Below are 26,410 nucleotides of genomic sequence, written 5' to 3'. Positions count from 1 at the left end.
GATAAAATTTGATCTCACACAGATACTAGTTGGAAAAGGAAGGAGTATTTCAATAGTCTTTTTTGTTAAAATAGTATATTTTTCTTTGATACTACACCAAAACTAAACAAGCCATAGTTTTTTTAAAAATTAGTTGTAATATGAAGTCTAAAACCGTATCAATGAACTTTTCATAGTGTGTTTCATTAAAATCCACTGGTCTGTCTTGCACTTTGAATAGATCTTTTACCCATACATGCTTTTGTAACATCATGATTGGTTGTTTGGAAAGTGTTGTTTTACTGAATTATGCATATGTCCCAAGTGTTAACACAGCAACAATCACATTTACTAATATCACCACTGATCTCATCAGTAAAGTTTGTTAGGTATTGGGAAGCTTTCAAGCCAGTTCGGTTCAGTTCAATATAATTTCAAGCCAAATACAAATTTTCCAAAATTCTAGTTTTCTCTTGGAAGCTTAAATTTTGTTATTTGTAGTAATGAATATTAATTGTTTTCCCTTGAAGTGACAGGCTCAGTTTGTTTATTTTTGAGAAATGTCTGCCAGGTGTCCAAGCCTGAATAATCATAGATCACATCAGTCATTCTTTCAGGTAAAAGTGATATTCTGTGACAAAAAGCTAGTAGTTCACCTCCCAATTCAAATAGTCACACAAATGCTTTTTCTCGAGACATCCATCATGCTTCAGTTTACAGTAGGAGTGCTTTATGTATACTCCTTTCATTACACAGAATATTAAAAGGCAGGTACTCAAGAGTCAATATTTAATAAAATAAATGTTTGCTGTTTAATCAACATTCTTAAGTGAAAATGTTTTTTATTTTTTTGTTTTTGACTTTTACTGTAAATACATAACAGTAAAAAATACAATGACTACAAATACAGTGGATGCCACTGCTGGTACTGCTTCTTTTTGTGTTAAGATGCCAGCAGTTTTACCCAGTATTGCATGATCAGAGGAAATGTTAACACATCAAAAAAGGCAAATAACATCTTGGTATTGTTTTATATATATATTTTTTACCTTGTGGTCCTCCTGAAAGGCTCTTAGAGATCCCCAGGAGTCTGGGAACCGCCGTTTGAGAATTGCTTAGATGAATAGAAGACATCTGTGTTCAGATGCGTGACTGTATTTTGGCAGCTGTTGATGATCTGTGTTCTGTAACATGTCAGTTATTTCTCTAAGATTCCTTTAAACTAAGCAAGTTGGGTGAATTCCTTTCTAATACTGTCTGTCAAAAAGCATGGTGTAGTAAAAAGTGGGGTAGTCTGATTAAGGAGAGGTGCATTCACTATCAGCTGGGCACCAACAAGGCATTTAAGTACTTAGGCCCTGTGAGGCTCTGGTCCTTTATTCTAAAGTGGCTGTGAGACTAGGTGATTTCTACCATACCTTCTAATGCTCAAATTCCAAAATTCTATTCTAAAGTGATTATCTAGTAATATTCTTAAAATTGCCAGCAATTTAATTAACTGCTTTCCTTTTTTCTTTTAACTTGAACCCTTTTAGCTAAAACCAGATCTCCTTTAGTAAATCATATTTTAAACATCTAATTAAGGCTATTAGGAAAGAGGCAAAGAAAAAAGTGAATTATTTCTCTTTAAAAGACCTTCAGTAAAATGAAAAAAAGAAATTAAGATTTGTTAAAGCTGGGTGATGGTTACAAAAAGGGTTCATTGTTTTCTGTATTTCTCTGTGTTTGAAATACTACAGGATAAAAATTTTAAAAAGAACAAGAAATGAAAGACTTGGAATTGATGAAGATAGTGAACTTCTGAAGAGTTTATTTATAGTCAGTTGACACCACTATGAATGTGAAAGACTAAAGGCATATTATTTTCTTGTGTCTGTCCCTTCTGGCTCCAATTTCTTTGTTTCTGACAGATTTTGCTAATATTGGATAGGATAAAAACCTTTAAAGTGGAGGTTAAACTATTTCAGTTATAGTTTTAGGTATGCAACTAAATAGCTGTGTTATCCAGCTTTTCTGTTTCCTAATCTGTAACATGGAAGTACTAATTCCTGTGTTTGAAAGATCAAATGAGATAATGTTGTGTGAAAGTACCTCATAAACCCTCAAGTTCTGAATGTATTGTGAGGTATTATTTTTTTAAAGAGGAAAGAAAGTAATATATTTTTATATGTGATTAAGTACAACCACATTCCCAACTATTGCAGGCCACTCGACCAGACATGATAAGGATCTTGTCAGCAGCCCTGCACGTAGTATTAAGGAGGGATATGTCCCTGAACCGAAGACTTTATGCCTGGCTTCTCGGTAAGTGTTTGATGTGTGTGGTCTTAGCTAGGAAAGGATGAAGGGAAATTTTCCATACATAAGTATTATCAAGTTTATGTATGTCCTAAATTAAGAAACTAAAAGTTTACTTAAATAGGTAATAAAAATAAAGACAGTATGAGTTGTGTATGGTATGAAGAAATCTCAAAAGCTTCTTAGTTGAAGAAGCTGTTTTAATCTATAGGTCATATTCCCTTTGACAAGATTTTTTTCCCCTTATAAATTGAGGCTATTATACTCCAAGTATGTAGACAAAGAAGGATAAATTCATAATCAAAATAATGACATAATATCCAAAACTTGAAAGGAATCAGGACTAGTACTCCTGTCCCACACATGGTACCTGTCTCCCACTCAGGCAGTAAAATATTGTGTGCACTTTGTTCCTCCATACTTTTTGTGAGTGTTTGGCCTGTCTTCACAACTCTTTACTGCCTAGAGTGAGAAGACACAATATAACTTAGTTTGGATTTTCTGAATCTTCAGTTCTTTTACTGTTTGAAAAAAACCAAGATAATTCTGGAAGTTTACTATGATACTCACTTATGTATTGAATTGGTTTCCCTTTATTAAACTATCTAAAATGATCTCTCTTGCTGACATTGATTGGGCTACTAATTGGTAAGTGTTTAGTGCTGTTTTTGAGATATTTGCTGTTTTGGTATTTAGTGAACAACAGTTTTAAGAATTCCATTTTAATTTATTTTACAATTTGTTTCCATGGAGGTTTTGATAACAACGGTGCTATCATAGGACCCAGAAGCACAAGACACAGCAATCCTGAAGAACACGCTACTTACTATTTCACTACCTTTTCAAAAGAATTGTTGGTTCAGGTAATGGATGCTTTCATTTTATTTTTTGGTTACTCCGTGACCACTGTAGTTACTCAACAAATAACAAATAAGACAAAGTCCTGCCTTGAATTAATTTACAGTTGAAGGGGTGGAGACAAGACTCTCAAACTTCCTAAGAATGACTGTAACAAGCAAATGGCTGCAATGAAATAAGTAAGTAATGGTAAGCTAGACTCACTTCTGTGTAAGTCCTGAGATCTTTTTCTTCATTTACTTTGTTTTCATGAGTTCATCACAACATAGTTGCAGCTTCTCACCTGTCTGCCCTATGGAAGTTGGAGCTCTTCCAAAAATGAGCCAGGACCTGTGTTATTTACTCTGAAATTCCAGGGAAATTTGGGTTGCAACAAGAATTTAAATGTTAAAACTACTTTTGTAATGGAAATATTAAAATGATCTATAGGCTTATTTCATATTATTTTTACTTCAATTAAATTTATTCAAGATATCTTAAACTGAGAGAGTACATGGTATCTGACACAGTTTGAAATAAGTGAAGTTATAAGAATACAGTTTTGAGTTACTAATGAGGAAATAATTGCATAATAGTAGATACTGCCATGATAATGAGTGATAGTTTGGGGCATGTTGACAGTCAAGAGGAACATTTTTATCTTTTAGGAAATCAAATAATTCATGAATTTATTTTTCTAGATTTTCTTTACATTTTCTCTAGAAAAAAAGGTGGAAAAGTTAAGCCCTTTCTTCTTCTGTCAAGAGAAATGAATATAACTTTTCTTTTCCCCCAGCAGAGGAAAAAAGCCAGCTTCAGCAAAAGAACTTCAGAAAAGCAATAGGAGATGTAAATCTCTGTTTACATGTGGTTGTATATAAAAATATTTTTCTTAAGAAAAAATCTTTGAATTTGTTTACTTAAATGACTAATGTACTTTTTCTTCTTTGAAGGCAATGGTGGGGATCTTACAAGTGAATGGATTTGGAGAAGAGAGCACTTTAATGCAGGATCTAAAACCTTTTCGTATTTTAATCAGTTTACTGGACAAACCTGAGCTAGGTAATATATACTATCCTAACTATCCTAGGGCGTAAGATCATATGTGGTTGTTTTGTATTGCTTCATGATAAATATAAGACAAAGTCATTACTTAGAAAAATTCCTGTATTTTGAGGTGGCCTTTAAATACAGGTTCTCAACAATTCCTTACCTAAAATTCACTCTAGAACATTAAGAAGATACAGATGTACATTCAGCTGGTATGTTATCATGTCTACCCTGTACTACGTAGGTAGCAGAGGAGTCACCTTAAAGGTGCTATCTAAGCCCCTCTTAATCCTGATTAAGGTACTGAAATCGAAACACTGATGATCTGTCATGACTATCTTATAGTTCACAGAATTCAAAGATTTGAGCAAAAGTATTTTAGTCATACCCCTCAACCTTCTTCCCCACCTCCCCTTTGTTTTATGTGTTTTCCCTTTCTTCACTGTGTACTTCTTATATACTAGATCTCTTGGGAAGATAGTTACGGCACCTGAGACAGAAATTAAGAAAAACTGAAAATATTAGCAATGATAAAGTGAAATAATTATGTAGTTTTATTAAATTATGTGCAGAAGTTTTTTTTCTCCTTTTTTTTTATGTGCAGAAGTTTTAGCAAATATGCATAAGTTCTCTCACCAACTCTTAAAAGAAAAATGAAAACATTTAAATATAAAAATAACTTGAGTTGTACCAGTGGCTCTATTACATGGTAATAGATGGAAGTTCAGGAAGTTTTCTGAGGAGATCGGCGTCTCTTATAGCAGTAAAGTTTAGCCTTGTGCACCTTTGTATTATTTTAATTAATAATAGTAATATAAGTTACATTCATTGAGTACTCATTATATTCCAGGAACCATGCTACCCATCTTACAGAATTTTTCCTGACCCTTACACTGATAGTCCCATAAGTTTGCTGTTATCCTCATTCTGCATGAAGAAACCAAAGCTGAAAGAAGTTAAATAACTTGTCCAAGCTAATAGAGCTATTAACTGGCAAAACCAGTTTCCCTGATTTTGTCATTTCTATTACGTCAACCTATATAGTTAGATAAACATTTGTTCAGTTCTTTGCTATTTTACTGTTAGCCTCTCAGGATGTGAAGTTTAGTTTCACTTCTGGAAAAAACATTATTTTTTCAAAATACCTGTTTTAAAGCATACTTTAATTGTGCCAATTTGTAGATAATCATGATTTGTAATATTAATTATTGTCTTTAATATGTATATTAATTTTAGGACCTGTAATTCTAGAAGACGTCCTCATTGAAGTGTTTAGAACATTATATTCTCAGTGTAAAGCAGAATTGGATCTTCAGATGGAACCACCCTTCAGCAAGGATCATGCTCAGTTAAGCAGGTGGATTACCAAAAAATTAAGCATGACACAAAGGTCCTCCTTTATTAATATTTGTAAAATAGACATTGCTATATGAAATTTGTGTTATGAATGAGTGAGTTTGATTTAAAGTATCGCTATATTTTAGTAATGTGAACTCTCGTAATTAACTGCACTGACCTTTCAAACAGGCATGTGTAGCATGAGTGCTGTGTACAATGCCACCACCTTCCAGGGTTGGTTCTCAGCCTCACCAGTTTAGAAGACTAAATTTTAGCAGTTAATATGAAGATATAGATTCCAGGGAATTCATTCACACTTATCAAACTCACAAGAGATTAGCTTCCACATGTCAGTTAATAATGAAAGCTGTACCTTGCTTGGTAACCAGGCCTGGTAGTTTGCACGGGGTAGTGCCCTCTTGGTGCCTTGACACACTCAGGGGACCAAAGCAGAGATCAGAAGAAGACTTGACCACAGAATTAAATGAATCAGAGGGCACTAGGCGTTCTTTAAAGACTTTTTTTCAAGTGATGGTTCTTTCTTCTTTCAAATTATTTCTATATATATATGTGTGTGTGTGTGTATATACACATTTTTTTCTTAATCCCTGGGAGAAGTCATATAACATTAGCATATCCTCTTCTCTAAGTCAGTGGTAGATACATGCTGACAAAGTCTTACTTTTTCATTTCTTCTCTACTTTAAGGAGCCTACCTGTTTTCCAGTCTCATTTATCATTATGACAAAGGATCCAAGACAACAATTTCTTTTACATACTTTGCATAATTTTATTTAATTAATTAATTAATTATTTTTTTTTGGCTGCACTGCGTGGCTTGTGGGATCTTAGTTCCCTGACCAGGGATTGAACCTGGGCCCTCAGCAGTGAAAGTGCAGAGTTCTAACTACTGGACCACCAGGGAATTCTCACTTTGCATTTTATTAGTGTCACCTTGGTGACACTTTGGAGATAACCTGGGCTTTCCTAAAGCATACTTTTATATATTAAAACTTTTTAAGACAGTTTTTGATTTCCGATAAATATAATCCCCTCTGATTTTTGTTTGAGCAGTTAATATTGACTAACCTTGTACTCTGTTTCATTCTGTACACTGCCTGATAATTTATTTTGTCCCATAGAGTATTTAATTAGCCTTTCGTGCTATAACATGCTAGTTGTATTGACAGTACATCACTATATAGAAAAATAATTGTTTTAATTGTTAGAAAGGGTGACAGGAGATGGTAGTTAGGTGGGTATTTAATGGGCTAGAGGGCTCCCACTTGAAATAACGAAGTTATTTTTCCCTGATGGAATTACAGTAAAAGTGGCTATTGACAGGATTACTTCTTTTTGTTGTTATTGTTTTTTCAACCTAAAAATAATAATTTGATTGAAACTCACCAAGATAAACTTAACCTTTCTCAAACAAATCCTGAATAGTACAGGAAAGCAGAGAAAATTCTTTCAGAATCAAGGCTGTCAAAATCAAATCACCGGGCCTTCCCTGGTGGCGCAGTAGTTAAGAATCCATCTGCCAATACAGGGGACATGGGTTTGAACCCTGGTCCAGGAAGATCCCACATGCCGCGGAGCAACTAAGCCCATGTGCTACAACTACTGAGCCTGCACTCTAGAGCCCGCAAGCCACAACTACTGAACCTGCATGACACAACTACTGAAGCCCGTGCACCTAGAGCTCCACAAGAGAAGCCACCGCAATGAGAAGCCTGCGCACCACAACGAAGAGGAGCCCTTGCTCACCACAACTAGAAAAAGCCCGCACGCAGCAACGAAGACCCAACATAACCAAAGATTAATTAATTAATTAATTTTTTAAAAATCACTCAGTTTATATGTGTCAAGGGAAACAAAGGAATTTAATGCCAAATTCACTATCAGGCTCTCAAAATAGTTCAAAAAGAACTTCTTGTTCTTCTGCTGAAAGCACAGCTATTTTTCTTATGCAAGGTTAATTTCTGATCTTGATCATACATTTGAGTTATGAAAACTCAAATTTGGAAAAATAACTACACATAAAGTGATAAAGTGACAGTAGATGAAAATTATTTGTTGCAATATTCTCACTAGCAAGTTTTCTAGCAAATACTTAGGAATATGTACTCCCCTAACATTCCACTCACATTTAAATTTGAAAAAGTAGATGTTATATTTATCAGTTTTTGTTTTTTCTTTTTTTTAGTAAATTAAGGGAAAATAAGAAAACAGCAGAACTGATTAAAACTGCCAACCTTCTCTTTAATTCCTTTGAGCCTTATTATATGTGGGATTATGTTGCACGTTGGTTTGAAGAATGTTGTAGGTACGTTAAACTGTTTTATTCATTTTCATTTAATAGCATTCAAAGCCAGTCTTTGTTATTTTTTTTTAAGTTCTTGAGTTTAATGAAAAGAATGTTCTTTTATACATTTTACTACTACTACTGACAACTATCATTTAATGGCCATAATCTATCTCTACCATGTCACTCTAGAATACAGAATCATTGATCGTATTATCTTAGATTTGAAAAGGAGTTTAGAGATGAGTTATTCAATCACCAGCATAGATGAAAGGTTTTCCCTCTCCAATCTATAGTAATCCAGTTTTTCTTTGTGGCAGAGAAAGTAGCAAATTTGTGGCTGGTGCCTCAGCACACTTTCCCAAAATGCTTCTCACTTTGAATAACAAAAAGGTCCTCGGTCACTTTTATGTTTTTAAAAACATAGAACCAGCCCATATTATCATCCACTCCTTAGGTCGTAAAGCTTAAAAAATGCTCAGAAAACCCAGTAATACTAGTGAACCTGGGTAGAATTTCTGTCTGGATTCTAGACCAAATTCTCTCAGCAGCAGATTAACCTCTCAAGCCTTGGGAGCATAGAGTCAACAAGTAAGCATTTATGATCTCGGGATTAGAAGTCTTTTATAAATATAAAATTAATCCCTTTAACGATTTAGAAAGTTGCTTGCTTACTCATTGAACAGCTACTGCGCACCCAGTGGAAAGGCACTATGCTAGACATATAGACAGTGCCTGTCTTCAAAGAGCTCACAGCAGGAACAAGTAAGACATGCTCATGCATATTCCTAGTACTGTATTAAACTAAAGGTTACGGGTGCCTTAAGAGAGAGCTTAAGATGTGGTAGGAATGTAGAGGAATTGTGGGTGTCTTTTCACCACCTGGCCCTGGCCCAGGTTTCTACTTTGTTTTCACATTCACAAACATACACATATACCCTTCTCTAGCTAACCTGGACTATTCCTTGAACAACATTAACTGAGCCTTCAGTGATGCTGCTGAGCTTTCACTCATGTTATTTTTTCGAAAATGTTCTTCTCCCTAGTCCATCTGGTAAGGTCCTATAAAGAGGTCACCCCCTTTCAGAAGCCTTCTATGACTCCCTCAAATCTCCCATCAGAGTCCGCTTCTCCTACCCTATCACATTGTTAGGTTATTTGTCTATAGGCTTATATTTCTTGCTGGCTAGGGACTGTAGCATATTCTTACTTTGTGTCTTCAGAGTGTAGGGCAGTGTATGGGCAGATAGGATTAATGTGATTTAATGTGCATATTTGTTGGAGGAATAATCTCTACTACTTGTATCAGAAGAGGCTTCTTAGAGGAGGTACCATTTGAAGGATGGCTGCATTCTGGATGTGAGAGAATGAGGCTGGGAGAGGGTGCCTATCCAGGGGGACAGGTTGGTATGAACAAAGGCCCTGAGGTTAGAAATCAAGCAGCAAATAGTCCATTTTAACTAGGAGATGAGATCTGTAGTGGGAGAAATAGGAAATAAGTCCCAAATAGAACCATCCAGAACACTTGGAAGTTCAGGATGGGTGTCATAGGGAGAGGTTCAGCTTAGGAATCTTGCTTTGGGAATTTTCCATGGAGAGATACATTAGTGTCCTAGGGGAAAGGGAACATACTTCATCACAAGAAGTTAACCGTGTGCATCCCAATGTTGATATGACTTATTTAAAGAACAATGATATCATCACATGTATTCACATCACTTGAGAGGATACTTGATAAAGTGAATTTTGTCCTTTTAGGAGGACACAGCATGCCAGACTTCAGAGTGGGCCTGGAGATGTTAACGACTCATCTGAGTTACAGCTGACCAATTTCTGCTTACTGGTGGATTTTTTGTTGGATATAGTTTCTTTGGTAAGATCACCCTGGTGAAAAAATATTGAGGAAATGTAATAACATAGTTCAAATATTTCATTTTGGAAATAGACCTCATCTTCAAATAAATATCATTTTTTAAATTAAATTGATTTTCCCCCTTTTGGTATAGCATTTTAAATAAAATTTTTGAAGTGTTTTGTCCTCTGACATACATTATATGTAATACATATACAATTCTTATATAATACATGGAATATATTTCATAATTGCATGTTATTGAAGTCTTACATGTTGAGTATATAATAGTCTAATGCTGCATTTGTATTCATTAATGATTCTATTAAATGAAGACTGTTGGAAATCTTTTCCCCTTTTCTCTCCTCAATTCTTTGCTTTCTCATTTTGAAGCCTACTAGAAGTATGAGGGTGCTGTGTCAGGTATGACATTCAGCCTGTTTTGTTTTTAACTGATTGTATTCACTTTTGTTATGTTATAATTTCAGTAATGTAACAGATAAAACTGGGGTTCTTTTATAGTACATGCTTTGAAGTACTTAAATTGAGAATTTGGGAATAGAAATTTTACGTCATTAATAATAAATAACCATACAATGTTAATTAAGAGCATGGTACATATAAAATGAGTAAAATTATTTTTTTCTTATTTATTAATAAATTAAAAATTAAATAACATAACTTTGGAGTTATACACTGTATAAACTTTCGTCACTTCGCTTTTATTTTCAGGAGACTTATATTGAAATCCAGACAGAACACTTGCCCCAGTTGCTGCTCAGGATGATATCTGCCCTGACAAGCCACCTCCAGACATTGCACTTGACTGAACTCACAGATTCTCTCAGGCTTTGCTCAAAGATCCTTAGCAAGGTTCAACCTCCTCTGTTATCTGCCAGCACTGGAGGTGTGTTGCAGTTTCCAAATGGGCAGAACAACTCAGTCAAGGAGTGGGAAGACAAAAAGGTAACGTTTTGCTGTTATTTTTGGTACTAGACCAATTATATTTCTTCAAGGCAGAACAGTTTCTAACTAACATCACTTAACACATATTCATTTAAATATTCGTCAATCTTTCCTAGTTCCCAGTGTTGTGGCAGTAGACCGTCTTGTAGGCTTTTTTTTGGCTCTAGTGCAATTTAACTGTCTATATCCACACTTTGCAAAAGAAATATAACACAAGCAACATATATAATTTAAAATTTTCTGGTAGCTACAGTAAAAAAAAAAAAAAAATAGAACAGGTGAAAATAATTTTAATTGTATTTTACTTGGCCCATTAGAGCTAATATATTACCATTTCAACATGTAATCAATATAAAACTGATGTAACATAAAAAAATACTAGTCAGATATTTTACATTCTTTTTTTGTACTGTCTTCAAAATTCCACTGTGTATTTTATACTTACAGCACATTCAAATACTAAATTTTTATTAGAAGTACTTGATCTATACTTAATTTCATAAAATTTACATTTAAAAAATTAAATTCTCATACCCAGGTTGTTCAAAACATACTTAAAAGTTTTCTCAGAACTAAATTAAGGATCACTTTTAAAATTTTAATTAAAATTAATTGCATTAAAAAATTTAGTTTCTTTGTCAGATCAGCCACATTTCAAGAGCTCAATAGCCACATGTTGCTAGTAACTATCCTATTAAGCAGCAGGTTTATAATCCAAACTTTATTGGTCCTTTTCATATATATACACTAAGTTTTTGACATGTTCTTCTTGAAATCCAGAATCTTTTTGCTCTCCTCAGTCTTCCAGATTCTTAATGCTTACTTTATGACGTTGAATAGAATTGTAACACAGTTGACCCTTGAGCAACACAGGTCTGAACTGAGTGGGTCCACTTATATGTGGATTTTTTTTTTCAATAATTATATTGGAAAGTTTTTTGGAGATTTGTGACTCTCTTTTGGAGATTTGAGAAAACTCTCAGACAAACCGCACAGCCTAGAAAAATCACAAAAATTAAGAAAAAGTTAGGTGTGTCATGGATGCATAAAATATACATAGATATACATATAACATACAAAATATGTTTTAATATATTATTTATGTTATCAGTAAGGCTTCCAGACAACAGTAAGCTTTTAGAAGTTAAGTTTTTGTGGTATCAAAAGTTACATGTGGATTTTTGACTGTATAGGGGTTCGGTACCTCTAACCCCTTCATTGCTCAGAGTCAACTATAATTTTAATGTCTGGCACTAGTAACATATTTAAATACCTATGAAATGGGTGTGGAAAAAATCAGAAATTTAAAAGCTTTCAGGTTTATAATATTACATGTACTTTTTAGTAAATAGTAATGAAAACATTCACAGAATCATGTAATTCCGTTGAATTTAGGCACAGGGGCACTATGTCAAAAACAAGATTTAAAAATTTCTAGCATGTAAGGTCATTATCTAAATCCTGTGGTTGTATAGTTGCCCTTACTTTTTTTTCAGTTGCTTTTTAATTTTGTCAGCCAGGCAAAATACATTATCAGGATGATCTCATACAGCCTTTTCCATCAAGTCTTAACCCTAGAACTTTTTTCTTGGACCTTCTAAATATATTGCCTTTCATGTATGAAATGAACATTACCCTCAAACAATTTAAATATATCCCAGGATTATCCCACATAAACTAAAACTAGTTTGTCTATTTTCCTTCCTACCTGCTTATTACTTATATGTGAGAGATATTGATTCTATTGTTGGACAGTTCATTTTGTTGTGCTGTTTTTCCTTAATTTATGCCTCTAGGATCTTAGGAATAAAACTAAAATAGATATTAGCTGTTATTGGTTTGGTTTTTATTTGAATGAGATTAGTGAAAGTAGGGGAGGGACCTTAGCAGTCTCTCAATAACATATTCAAATATGTGAATATTTACTATGTAGAAAACATCTGGAGGCACTTTATCGGTGGTTACAGGTAAAGTAAATGGGAACACCCATTCATATTAAAAGAAAGAATTAAATAATACACTTTTTTAATATAATCGTTGATTAACCTTAGATATGCTTCCCCCCCCCCACCCTTTGGTCTTCCTGCCTGTTCCCAGGGTTTCTATGTTCTTTTCTATTTTTTACTGAAGCACAATGGTATTATCTTCACTGAGATGTCTAATATTGATCATATTTGAAAGCTGAGAGTATTTTCAGTATTCTTTTTTTTGAAATTGTAATTGAAGGAATGATTCTTTTAAAAATTATAAATCTTAATTTTTTCTCCATGCACTTAGTACATTTTTGTAAAATCAGTGTATTGCATCTCTATACCCAAATGTAATTCCTTTCTATTTTCAGAAAGATATTTTACTATAAAATAATCTGAACTATAGTTACATAATATAGACCATACAACTGTTATAAATGTATGCAGGTGTAACTGAATTTATAGCATGAATTCTATTAATGTAATATCATCCATTGTTTTATAATCCTTATATGAGAAAGATTGATACAGGAATAATAATAAGCTAATGACAATTTTACCATTTAAATAAGACTTATTTTTTAAAAATTATTAATTTCAAAGGAGAAAAATCGACAAGTTCAGTTCTGTTGCCTCTAAACTTTGGCATTCTAATGTGAAAAGTTCTCATGCTGTTATAGAGACAGTGATCTGCTGTGGTGAAAGGAGGATGAAGTTTAGAATCATCTAATCTGAGCTCTTCTACCTACTAAGTTTATTTGCTATGACCTTGGGCGAGTTTTGTTTTGAACTTCCCTGAGCCTCAGTTTTCTTACCTTTGAAATAGAGAAAACAACCTCTCTTTGTTCAGCACCCACTCTATGTATCCAGCAGTGAACTAGGCACACCTAGGTGAACTTTGCCCTTCCTGGCCCCTTCTTTCTGCTTGGGAGACGTATATTAAACAAATAATTGCATACTTAATTATAGTTGTGATAAATGTATGAAGGAAAGATTGGAGTGATAGGAATGTGGGAAAGGGGTGATCAGACCTAGATTGGGGGCCACGAAAGGCTTTCTTGAGGACGGATTGTTTGAGTGAAGCTCTAGAGAAATCCGGGCGGGTGAGGTAGGAAGAAGAGAGCCCTTGACAGAGGAAGGAGAATTTGCACAGACTCTAGGCAAAAAGGAGTGCTGTGCAGACAGGGAGGGGACATGCTGCTGCTGAGGTAGGGAGGGGCCAAGTCTTACAGAGCCTTTTCACTGTACTAAGGCTTTTATTCTTTATCTTCAGAGCAATGGGAAGACACCGAAGGGAGAAAAGCAAGTGACATAATCAGATGTGTATTTGAAAAATTAGTCCGAGGGAGGGGATATGGGGATATAAGTATACGTTTAGCTGATTCACTTTGTTATACAGCAGAAACTAACACAACAGCGTAAAGCAATTATACTCCAATAACGATGTTAAAAAAAAAAAAGAAAAGAAAAATTACTCTGGCTGCAGTGTGGAGTATGGATCTGAGAAACAGAAATGGATGTGGGGAGACCTGCAGTAGTGCAGATGAGAGGTGGTGGTAACATGTACTTACAAGATGGGGGAGTAAAGACAGAAATGGACGGATCAGCCACATATTGGGGAGGAAAAATCAATAAGCTGTAGTAATGCATTGGTAGGGTAATGAGTGATCACTAACATTTCTTGAAGATTTACTAAGTGGCAGGTTCTACACTGTCTTACTTAATCCTCATCGCACCTGTAAAATGTGGGAATTTGCCATCTCAATTACATAGATTAGGAGGTTTGGAGAGGTTCAGTAACTTGCCAGGGTTCGGAGAGGTTCAGTGACTTGCCAAGCGGGAAAGTGGCAGACTCTTAGCTGACTCATGGCCAGCACTCCTGACCACTGTACTGGAATGGCTGTAAGGGAAGTGTGGAGGAGAGGTGGAGAAGGTACCAAGAATCGCCCCTAGATTTCTGCCTTCCTGTTTTGATGAAGGGTGGTGTCATTCACTGAGGCAGAGAACACCAGGTGAGGCCCAGCTTTGTAGCAGCAGAGCATTTAGTGTGTGTATCTTCAGTGGTCTTCCATAAGATCACATTTTAGTGATCTTACTCAAGTTCGAATTATGCTCTGGCACAATCACCCAAGGAGTGTGTGATATGTGTAGCTTTTGTTTACTTAAACTAAGCCAGAAAGTATGCTTGACGATTGTACTCATCCTATCTTATAGAGAGGGAACAGTTAATCATTATTATTAATAACGATGAAGTTATTCTACGTCAGTAGCTGGTTCATTTTTTGTTTATACTGTAATTGTCTCTTCTCCTCTAGATTATAAACAGTTCCTTTTGTTCCAGATATCTAATGTGGGAAATAATGGTTCAGTAACTGCTTGTTGGAAGAATGTAAGCTTAATAGCAAACACTTAAATAGTAGTTTACATATTTCAGACAGAAATTTCACTTCATACGGTCCCAAATAGAAGACTTACTAGATTTTATTTCTAGTTTTTGTTTTTGTTTTAACATCTTTATTGGAGTATCATTGTTTTACAATGGTGTGTTAGTTTCTGCTGTATAACAGAGTGAATCAGCTATACATATACATATATCCCCATTTCTCCTCTCTCTTGTGTCTCCCTCCCACCCTCCCTATCCCACCCCTCTAGGTGGTCACAAAGCACTGAGCTGATCTCCCTGTGCCTTGCAGCTGCTTCCCACTAACTATCTGTTTTACATTTGGTAGTGTATATATGTCAGTTCCACTCTCTCACTTCGTCCCAGCTTACCCTTCCCCCTCCCCTTGTCCTCAAGTCCATTCTCTACGTCTGTGTCTTTATTCTTTTCCTGCCCCTAGGTTCTTCAAAAGCAGTTTTTTTTTTTTTTTAGATTCCATATATATGTGTTAGCATACGGTATTTGTTTTTCTCTTTCTGACTTGCTTGACTCTGTATGACAGACTCTAGGTCCATCCACCTCACTACAAATAACTCAGTTTCATTTCCTCTTATGGCTGAGTAACAGTCCATTGTGTATATGTGCCACATCTTCTTTAACTATTCATCTGTCAGTGGCCACTTAGGTTCCTTCCATGTCCTGGCTATTGTAAATAGAGCTGCAATGAACATTGTGGTACATGACTCTTTTTGAATTATGATTTTCTCAGAGTATATGCCCAGTAATGGGACTGCTGGGTCATATGGTAGTTCTATTTTTAGTTTTTTAAGGAACCTCCATACTGTTCTCCATAGTGGCTGTATCAATTTACACTCCCACCAACAGTGCAAGAGGGTTCCCTTTTCTCCATAACCTCTCCGGCATGTATTGTTTGTACATTTTTTGATGAAGGCCATTCTGACTGGTGTGAGGTGATACCTCATTGTAGTTTTCATTTGCATTTCTCTAATGATTAATGATGTTGAGCATCCTTTCATGTGTTTGTTGGCAGTCTGTATATCTTCTTTGGAGAAATGTCTATTTACGTCTTCTGCCCATTTTTGGATTGGGTTGTTTGTTTTTTTGATATTGAGCTGCATGAGCTGCTTGTAAATTTTGGAGATTAATCCTTTGTCCTTTGATTCCTTTTGCACATATTTTCTACCTCTACCATTCTGAGGGTTGTCTTTTCATCTTGTTTATGGTTTCCTTTGCTTTGCAAAAGTTTTTAAGTTTTATTAGGTCCCATTTGTTTATTTTTGTTTTTATTTCCATTCTTCTAGGAAGTGGGTCAAAAAAGATCTTACTGTGATTTATGTCATAGAGTGTTCTGCCTATGTTTTCCTCTAGGACTTTTATAGTGTCTGGCCTTACATTTAGGTCTTTAATCCATTTTGAGTTTATTTTTTTGTGGTGCTAGGGAGTGTTCTAATTTCATTCTTTTACATGTAGCTGTCCAGTTTTCCCAGCACCGCTTATTGAAGAGGCTATCTTTTCTCCATTGTATATTCTTGCCTCCTTTAGTAAAGATAAGGTGACCATACGTGCGTGTGTTTACCTCTGCACTTTCTATCCTGTTCCATGGATCTATATTTCTCTTTTTGTGCCAGTACCATACTGTCTTGATTACTGTAGCTCTGTAGTATAGTCTGAAGTCAGGGAGCCTGATTCCTCCAGCTCCGTTTTTTGTTCTCAAGATTACTTTGGCTATTAAGGGTCTTTTGTGTTTCCATACAAATTGTGAAATTTTTTGATCTAGTTCTGTGAAAAATGCCATTGGTAGTTTGATAGGGATTGCATTGAATCTGTAGATTGCTTTGGGTAGTAGAGTGATTTTCACAATGTTGATTCTTCCAATGTAAGAACATGGTATGTCTCTCCATCTATTTGCATCATCTTATTTTCTTTCATCAGTGTCTTATAATTTTCTGCATATAGGTCTTTTGTCTCCTTAGGTAGATTTATTCATATATATTTTATTCTTTTTGTTGCAGTGGTAAATGGGAGTGTTTTCTTAATTTCACTTTCAGGTTTTTCATCATTAGTGTATAGGAATGCAAGGTATTTCTGTGCATTAATTTTGTATCCTGCTACTTTACCAAATTCATTGATTAGTTCTAGTAGTTTTCTGGTAGCAACTTTAGGATTCTTTATGTATAGTATGTCATCTGCAAACAGTGACAGCTTTACTTCTTCGTTTCTGATTTGGGTTCCTTTTATTTCTTTTTCTTCTCTGCTGTGGCTAAAACTTCCAAAACTATGTTGAATAATAGTGCTGAGTAGTGGGCAACCTTGTCTTGCTCCTAATCTTAGTGGAAATGGTTTCAGTCTTTCACCATTGAGAACAGTGTTGGCTGTGGGTTTGTCGTATATGGCCTTTATTATGTTGAGGTAAGTTCCCTCTATGCCTGTTTTCTGGAGGTTTTTTATCATAAATGGGTGTTGCATTTTGTCAGAAGCTTTTTCTGCATCTGTTGAGATGATCATATGGTTTTTCTCCTTCAATTTATTAATATGGTGTATCACGTTGATTGATTTGCGTATATTAAAGAATCCTTGCATTCCTGGGATAAACCCCACTTGATCATGGTGTATGATCCTTTTAATGTGCTGTTGGATTCTGTTTGCTAGTATTTTGTTGTGGATTTTTACATCTATGTTCATCAGTGATATTGGCCTGTAGTTTTCTTTCTTTGTGACATCCTTGTCTGCTTTTGGTATCAAGGTGATGGTGGCCTCGTAGAATGAGTTTGGGAGTGTTCCATTCTCTGCTATATTTTGGAAGAGTTCAAGAAGGATAGGTGTTAGCTCTTCTGTAAATGTTTGCTAGAATTTGCCTGTGAAGTCATCTGGTCCTGGGCTTTTGTTTGCTGGAAGATTTTTTTTTTTTTTTTTTTTTTTTTTGCGGTACACAGGCCTCTCACTGTTCTGGCCTCTCCCATTGCGGAGCACAGGCTCCAGTCGCGCAGGCTCAGCGGCCATGGCTCACAGGCCCAGCCGCTCTGCGGCATGTGGGATCTTCCCAGAACAGGGCACGAACCCATGTCCCCTGCATCGGCAGGTGGACTCTCAACCACTGTGCCACCAGGGAAGCCCTGCTGGAAGATTTTTAATCACTGTCTCAATTTCAGTGCTTGTGATTGGTCTGTTTATATTTTTTATTTCTTCCTGGTTCAGTCTCGGAAGGTTGTGCTTTTCTAAGAATTTGTCCATATCTTCCAGTTGTCCATTTTATTGGCATATAGTTGCTTGTGGTAATCTCTCATGATCCTTTGTATTTTTGCAGTGTCAGTTGTTACTTCTTTACTTCTCCTTTTTCATTTCTAATTCTGTTGATTTGAGTCTTCTCCTTTTTTTTCTTGATGCATCTGGCTAATGGTTTATCAATTTTGTTTATCTTCTCAAAGAACCAACTTATAGTTTTATTGATCTTTGCTATTGTTTCCTTCATTTCTTTTTCATTTATTTCTGATATGATCTTTATGATTTCTTTCTTTCTGCTAACTTTGGGGGTTCTTTGTTCTTTTTTCTCTAATTGCTTTAGGTGTAATTTTAGGTTATTTATTTGAGATGTTTCTTGTTTCTTAAGGTAGGATTGTATTGCTATAAACTTCCCTCTTAGAACTGCTTTTGCTGCATCCCATAGGTTTTGGGTCATAGTGTTTTCATTGTCATTTGTTTCTAGGTATTTTTGATTTCCTCTTTGATTTCTTCACTGATCTCTTGGTTATTTAATAGCATATTGTTTAGCCTCCATGTGTTTGTATTTCTTACAGATTTTTTCTGTAATTGATATGTAGTCTCATATCGTTGTGGTCAGAAAAGATACTTGATACGATTTCAACTTTCTTAAATTTACCAAAGCTTGATTTGTGACCCAGGATATGATCTATCCTGGAGAATGCTCCATGAGCACTTGAGAAGAAATTATATTCTGTTGTTTTTGAATGGAATGTCCTATAAATATCAATTAAGTCCATCTTGTTTAATGCATCATTTAAAGCTTGTGTTTCCTTATTTATTTTCATTTTGGATGATCTGTCCATTGGTGAAAGTGGGGTGTTAAAGTCCCCTACTATGAATATGTTACTGTCAATTTCCCCTTTTATGTCTGTTAGCATTTGCCTTATGTATTGAGGTGCTCCTATGTTGGGTGCATAAATATTTACAATTGTTATATCTTCTTCTTGGATTGATCCCTTGATCATTATGTAGTGTCCTTCTTTGTCTCTTCTAATAGTCTTTATTTTAAAGTCTATTTTGTCTGATGTGAGAATTGCTACTCCAGCTTTCTTTTGATTTCCATTTGCATGGAATATCTTTTTCCATCCCCTCACTTTCAGTCTGTATGTGTCCCTAGGTCTGAAGTGGGTCTCTTGTAGACAGCATATATACGGATCTTGTTTTTGTATCCATTCAGCCAGTCTGTGTCTTTTAGTTGGAGCATTTAAACCATTTACATTTAAGGTAATTATCGATATGTATGTTCCTATTACCATTTTCTTAATTGTTTTGGGTTTGTTATTGTAGGTCTTTACCTATTCTTTGGTTTCCTGCCTAGAGAAGTTCCTTTAGCATTTGTTGTAGAGCTGGTTTGGTGGTGCTGAATTCTCTTTGCTTTTGCTTGTCTGTAAAGGTTTTAATTTCTCCATCGAATCTGAATGAGATCCTTGCTGGGTAGAGTAATCTTGGTTGTAGGTTTTTCCCTTCCATCACTTTAAATATGTCGTGTCCCTCCCTTCTGGCTTGCACAGTTTCTGCTGAAAGATCAGCTGTTAACCTTACGGGGATTCCCTTCTGTGTTATTTGTTGCTTTTCCCTTGCTGCTTTTAATATCCTTTATTTGTATTTAATTTTTGACAGTTTGATTAATATGTGTCTTGGTGTATTTCTCCTTGGATTTATCCTGTATGGGACTCTCTGTGCTTCCTGGACTTCATTAACTATTTCCTTTCCCATATGAGGGAAGTTTTCAACTATAATCTCTTCAAATATTTTCTCAGTCCCTTTCTTTTTCTCTTCTTTAGGGACCCCTATAATTCGAATGTTGGTGTGTTTAATGTTGTGCCAGGGGTCTCTGAGACTGTCCTCAATTCTTTTCATTCTTTTTTCTTTATTCTGCTCTGCGGTAGTTATTTCCACTATTGTATCTGCCAGGTCACTTATCCGTTCTTATGCTTCAGTTATTCTGCTATTGATTCCTTGTAGAGAATTTTTAATTTCATTTATTGTGTTATTCATCATTGTTTGCTCTTTAGTTCTCCTAGGTCCTTGTTCAACACTTCTTGTATTTTCTCCATTCTATTTCCAAGATTTAGGATCATCTTTACTATCATTACTCTGAATTCTTTCTCAGGTAGACTGCCTATTTCCTCTTCATTTGTTCAGTCTGGTGGGTTTTTACCCTGCTCCTTCATCTGCTGTGTATTTCTCTGTCTTCTTATTTTGCTTCACTTACTGTGTTTGGGGCCTCCTTTTCGCAGGCTGCAGGTTTGTAGTTCCCGTTTTTTTTTGGTATCTACCCCCAATGGGTAGGGTTGTTTCTGTGGGTTGCGTAGGCTTCCTGGTGGAGGGGACTGGTGCCTGTGTTCTGGTGGATGAGGCTGGGTCTTGTCTTTCTGGTGGGTAGGACCATGTCCGGTGGTGTGTTTTGGGGTGTCTGTGGACTTATTATGATTTTAGGCAGCCTCTCTGCTAATGGGTGGGGTTGGTTTCCTGTCTTGCTAGTTGTTTGGCATAGGGTGTCCAGCACTGGAACTTGCTAGTCATTTTGTGGAGCTGGGTCGTAGCATTGAGATGGAAATCTCTGGGAGAGCTTTCGCTGTTTAATATTATGTGGGGCTGGGAGGTCTCTGGTGGACCAGCATCCTGAACTCAGCTGTCCCACCTCAGAGGCTCAGGCCTGACCCACGGCTGGAGCGCTAAGACCCTGTCAGCCACTCGGCTCAGAAGCAAAGGGAGAAAGAAAAGAAAGAAAGAAAGAAAGAATAAAATAAAGTTTTTAAAATTAAAAAAAGTTAGTAAAAATATTAAAAAGTAATAAAAAAAAAGGAAAAGAGAAGAGAGCAACCAAACCAAAAAACAAATCTACCAATGATAACAAGTGCTAAGAACTCTACTAAAAAAACAAACAAAAAAAATACAGACAGACAGAACCCTAGGACAAATGGTAAAGGCAAATCTGTACAGACAAAATCACATAAAGAAGCATACACATACACACTCACAAAAAGAGAAAATATATATATATATTAAAAAAAGGAAGAGAGCAACCAAATCAATAAACAAATCTACCAATGATAATAAACTCTAAACACTAAAATAAAATAAACATAAAACTGGAAACAAATTAGATGCAGAAAGCAAACCCCAAGTCTACATTTGCTCCCAAAGTCCACCTCCTCAGTTTGGGATGATTCGTTGTGTATTCAGGTATTCCAGAGATGCAGGTACATCAAGTTGATTGTGGAGATTTAATCCGCAGCTTCTGAGGCTGCTGGGAGAGATTTCCCTTTCTCTTCTTTGTTCTCACAGCTCCCGGGGCTCAGCTTTGGATTTGGCTACGCCTCTGCATGTAGGTTGCCGGAGGGCGCCTGTTCTTCGCTCAGACAGGACGGGGTTAAAGGAGCTGCTGATTCGGGGGCTCTGGCTCACTCAGACCGGGGGGGGGGGGGGGAGGGGCACGGATGCGGGGCGAGCCTGCGGTGGCAGAGGCCAGCGTGACGTTGCACCAGCCTGAGACGCGCTGTGCGTTCTCCCGGGGAAGTTGTCCCTGGATCCCAGGACCCTGGCAGTGGCGGGCTGCACAGGCTCCCCGGAAGGGGGGTGTGGACAGTGACCTGTGCTCACACACAGGCTTCTTGGTGGCGGCAGCAGCAGCCTTAGCGTCTCATGCCCATCTCGGGGTCCGCGCTGATAGCCGCGGCTCGTGCCGCCCTTCTCTGGAGCTCATTTAGACGGTGCTCTGAATCCCTTCTCCTCGCGCACCCCGAAACAATGGTTTCTTGCCTCTTGGGCAGGTCCAGACTTTTTCCCAGAGTCCCTCCTGTCTAGCTGTGGTGCACTAACCCCCTTCAGGCTGTGTTCAGGCAGCCAACCCCAGTCCTCTCCCTGGGATCCGACCTCCGAAGCCCGAGCCTCAGCTTCCAGCCCCCGCCCGCCCCGGCGGGTGAGCAGACAAGCCTCTCGGGCTGGTGAGTGCCGATCGGCACCAATCCTCTGTGCGGGAATCTCTCCGCTTTGCCCCCCGCACCCCTGTGGCTGCGCTCTCCTCCGCGGCACTGAAGCTTCCCCCTCCGCCACCCGCAGTCTCCACCTGCGAAGGGGCTTCCTAGTGTGTGGAAACCTTTCCTCCTTCACAGCTCCCTCCCAGAGGTGCAGGTCCCGTTCCTATTCTTTTGTCTCTGTTTATTCTTTCTTTTGCCCTACCCAGGTCCGTGGGGAGTTTCTTGCCTTTTGGGAGGTCTGAGGTCTCCTGCCAGCATTCAGTAGGTGTTCTGTAGGAGATGTTCCACATGTAGATGTATTTCTGATGCATTTGTGGGGAGGAAGGTGATCTCCATGTCTTCTCTGCCATTTTGAAGGTCACCCTATTTCTCGTTTTTAAAATGTCATTTTTTTAATCTTACATGTCGCATTCCATGCATTGTTTAGACATTAGGAAAGTGATTTCATGAAGTAGATTGAATAAATTATTAGTAGTTTGAAAACAGCGATGTAGATCCTAGAGAGTTTTACATATATGTATTTTGTCCTCAAGAACCTAAGCTTAAGTTATGCATATAGCAAATAATAAATATTTATTGAATAGCTTTATATTACTATATTAATTAGAACCGTATCAGTGTTTCCTATTAGCATAGATATGTGAATCAATTGTAGAAACTCTTTTTTTTAACATTCAACCAAATATATAGATTAGGGCTTCCCTGGTGGTTGAGAGTCCACCTGCTGATGCAGGGGATGCGGGCTCATGCCCTGGTCTGGGAAGATCCCACATGCCGCGGAGTGGCTGGGCCCATGAGCCATGGTCGCTGAACCTGTGCGTCCGGAGCCTGTGCTCTGCAACGGGAGAGGCCACAGCAGTGAGAGGCCCGTGTACTGCAAAAGAAAAAAACAAAACAAAAAAAAAACATATATATATGTATATATATATATAGATAGATATAGATTAAGTTGTGAAATGTGAATTAGATTGTGAATAAGTCAAATCTAAAGCTGACTTCCTTCAAAATGTGACTTTTTAATTTTAATTTCTAATATAATACATTTAGTTACTCAGCCTTCTGCTCTTTTTACACTCTACCAGGTATTATCAGTTTCTCTTGAAAATCCTACTGAAGTGTTTGAAGATGGAGAAAATCCACCAAGTAGTCGCTCCTCAGAGAGTGGATTCACTGAGTTCATACAGTATCAAGCGGACCGAACTGATGACATCGACAGAGAACTGAGTGAGGGACCGGAGGCAGTTGCCATCCCAATTGGTAGCACATCATCTGAAACAGAAACGGCCTCCACTGTGGGATCTGAAGAAACTATCATCCAGCCCCCTTCCCTAGTCACTCAGGGGACAGCACCCCAAAGTGGGAAGACAGCGCAAAAAACTGCAATGCAGTGCTGCTTGGAGTATGTCCAACAGTTTCTCACCAGACTTGTCAACCTCTACATCATTCAGAGTAACTCTTTCTCTCAGGCTTTGGCTACAGAGCATCAGGGGGATCTTAGTCGAGAGCTAGGAGAGACTTCAGACTGGGACAGGGATTCCCATGGTGGTGTAAAAGAGAGAAACATAAGTAAACAGAAAACTTCAAAAGAATACCTTTCTGCCTTCCTTGCTGCCTGTCAGCTCTTCCTGGAGTGCTCAAGCTTCCCAGTTTACATTGCTGAGGGGAACCATACCTCAGAGTTATGTTCTGAAAAATCAGAGACTGGTAAGGTCATCTCTGTTTTATTTATTTAAAAATATTTTTTATGGCATGCTTTCCCCTCCCCCTTTATTTTAAGGAATGCTCAGATATTAAAACTGGGATTTCTTTTAGCCTCTTAATTTTTAAAACTTTTATTTTAATTTGTAGATGTTTTTTCAATGAAATACTGTCATTATGGGGAGATTGATATGTTGGAAAATTTCCTGATTTCCTTTATTATGACTAGCATCATATGTGATTACCTTCATTTAAATTTTTATTTTTATATATATATATATATATACACACACACACACACACACACACAGACATACACACATACATAGTACACACACATAGTACAGTGAGTACTACATAATGTTAATTGATTACTAAACTTTTTTTAGGACAGAAAATAGCTTGTATGACTTGCATAAGAAAAATACATATTAAAAAATTCTTATGAAATTCCTATTGCTGCTTTATTTTCTTGAAGCTCTAGTCTAAGTGAGAAACCATGGTTTGTTCACAGAGCAAGGCCTAAAGTTATTTGGTAGAAGTGCTTTGTGTTTTGAAATTAACTTGGAAGATAGAGTGTGCGTGAAAGGTTCAGTGTGATGGACCGTGTTGGCTTCCGGCTTTCGTTTCAGACTGGGAGCACGTGCAGCCTCCACTGTGGCTCCAGACGCTGATGACCGCTTGCCTCCAAGCAAGTGATTGCAGTGTGCAGAGCGCTGCGATTTCACTAGTGATGGATCTGGTAGGATTGACTCAGTCGGTGGCCATGGTCACTGGGGAAAACATCAACAGTGTGGAGCCTGCACAACCCTTAAGTCCAAACCAGGGAAGAGTAGCTGTGGTTATTAGACCTCCCCTCACTCCGGGCAATCTGAGATATATAGCTGAGAAGACTGAATTTTTCAAGGTGAGCTCTAAGGAATACATTCATGACTAAGATGATACTTGAGCTAATTTGCATAGCAGAGATTTTAAAGAAGGTAATCAGGCTTAATTAAACACCTCTTAATATCATACCATATAGGAAAAGACACTACACTTGATCAGTGCTGCTTGGCCGGTCTTCTCCCCAGTTTTGTGAGGAGAAAAAAGATAAGGATGAGGGGAGTATTAGGGTAAAGAGAAAAGTTCATTTATACAGTAAAATGTATTTCCAGATAAAGTGGTTGTGACACTTTCGCTTTTCGTAGAGTGCAACCTCAGCTCTCCAAAACACCCAGAAAAAGTTTTCTGACTCTGAATTGTCTGATGATCATTTGTGATGTATGATGTCATTCAAAAAAAATGCAGTCTTTGATCTCTGTCACAACAGTACATATGATATCCTCTACATAGAAAGAACATCAAGTATATTTGACTTAAGCAGGTAGACTATTTATATATAAAATTTTTTTTTTAATTTTAATGTAATTTCAAGTTATTGTGCCCCTCCAGATAGTTCCTCCTGCTAGGTTAGAGTTGGGTTCTACAATGTTGTGGTGAACCCTGATGACTTGCATTTTTATTAATGCTGTCATAGATCATCAAGTGCTATGTTAACACATGTAGCACTGAAATACATACAACCTATTTTGTACGTTTTAAGTAGTTTGCATATTTGGACTATGAATTATATTTCACTTTGCAGCATATAACTGTAAACGTTACAGTGCCTTCAATGTGGGATTTATATCCTCTTAAAGATAACATATTCTAGCATCACTTAACTAAACATCTCTAAAATAGTGAAATGGGGTCTCATCTGGACCCTGTAAAAAGTGATTACATATCTGCTGTTTAAGGTAAATATAATTAAAGGACTATCATAAGAGGTTCTAAAAGCCTGGACCAGAAAGTGAACAGATGGAAAGCTACACTTTTAAATCTCATTCCAGTGGCATAATGAGTATTAAGACCTTCTAGGTCTGGCAGTCAGAGGCTTGTTTGTACCTAATAGGAAATGTCTGTTAAGTAAGTTTCCATTTGCAATTTTGTAACTGTGACTTTTACATCTTTTTTTTATAGCATGTAGCTTTAACATTGTGGAACCAGATGGGAGATGGGACACCTCAGCACCACCAGAAGAGTGTGGAACTGTTTTATCAATTACATAACTTGGTTCCTTCTTCTAGCATCTGTGAGGATGTTATAAGTCAGCAGTTGACCCATAAAGATAAGGTAAATTCTTCTCTTCTTATCCTGTGCCCACCCTACCTCCTGCTCGTATTATACTAAAAGGTAAATTAAGGAAACTCTAGGAAAATTATTTCATCTAGTATCTGAATAAGAGATAATATGAATTCATTCAGTGATCATCAAATCTTTAAAATACATGTGTTCTGTTCTTTTTAGAGGAAAGTTCTTTACATAAGCGTCAGTAATATGAAAAATCAAGGAACCCAAAATCAAATGCTGGGTTTATTTCTTGGTTCAGGATACCACCTGTGGGGAGTGATGATTAAAGTTGGTGGTGGTCCAAGTTCTTGGATTGTTT

The 26,410-nt window shown here is 36.9% G+C and overlaps 1 protein-coding gene across 4 annotated transcripts in view; it reads left to right on the top strand.

Moving 5' to 3' along the window:
* Positions 1-26,410, top strand: part of DOP1A (DOP1 leucine zipper like protein A) — a 111,603-nt gene that overhangs the window by 46,923 nt on the left and 38,270 nt on the right. For 2 of the 4 annotated variants that reach the window (XM_082855660.1, XM_082855658.1), the window contains exons 7-16: positions 2,184-2,283; positions 3,031-3,140; positions 4,068-4,176; positions 5,401-5,521; positions 7,708-7,827; positions 9,565-9,679; positions 10,391-10,624; positions 23,322-23,943; positions 24,570-24,844; positions 25,942-26,094. In XM_082855660.1, coding sequence (XP_082711786.1) covers positions 2,184-2,283; positions 3,031-3,140; positions 4,068-4,176; positions 5,401-5,521; positions 7,708-7,827; positions 9,565-9,679; positions 10,391-10,624; positions 23,322-23,943; positions 24,570-24,844; positions 25,942-26,094 — 1,959 coding nt within the window. Of the gene's footprint in view, positions 1-2,183; positions 2,284-3,030; positions 3,141-4,067; positions 4,177-5,400; positions 5,555-7,707; positions 7,828-9,564; positions 9,680-10,390; positions 10,625-23,321; positions 23,944-24,569; positions 24,845-25,941; positions 26,095-26,410 lie in introns of all 4 variants that reach the window. The other 2 variants (XM_082855659.1, XM_082855657.1) reach the window with 1 other exon arrangement.

This window comes from Leucopleurus acutus, assembly GCF_964270905.1.
Source record: "Leucopleurus acutus genome assembly, chromosome: 15".
NCBI lineage: Eukaryota > Metazoa > Chordata > Mammalia > Artiodactyla > Delphinidae > Leucopleurus > Leucopleurus acutus.
This window is presented reverse-complemented; position numbering and strand designations above follow the sequence as displayed.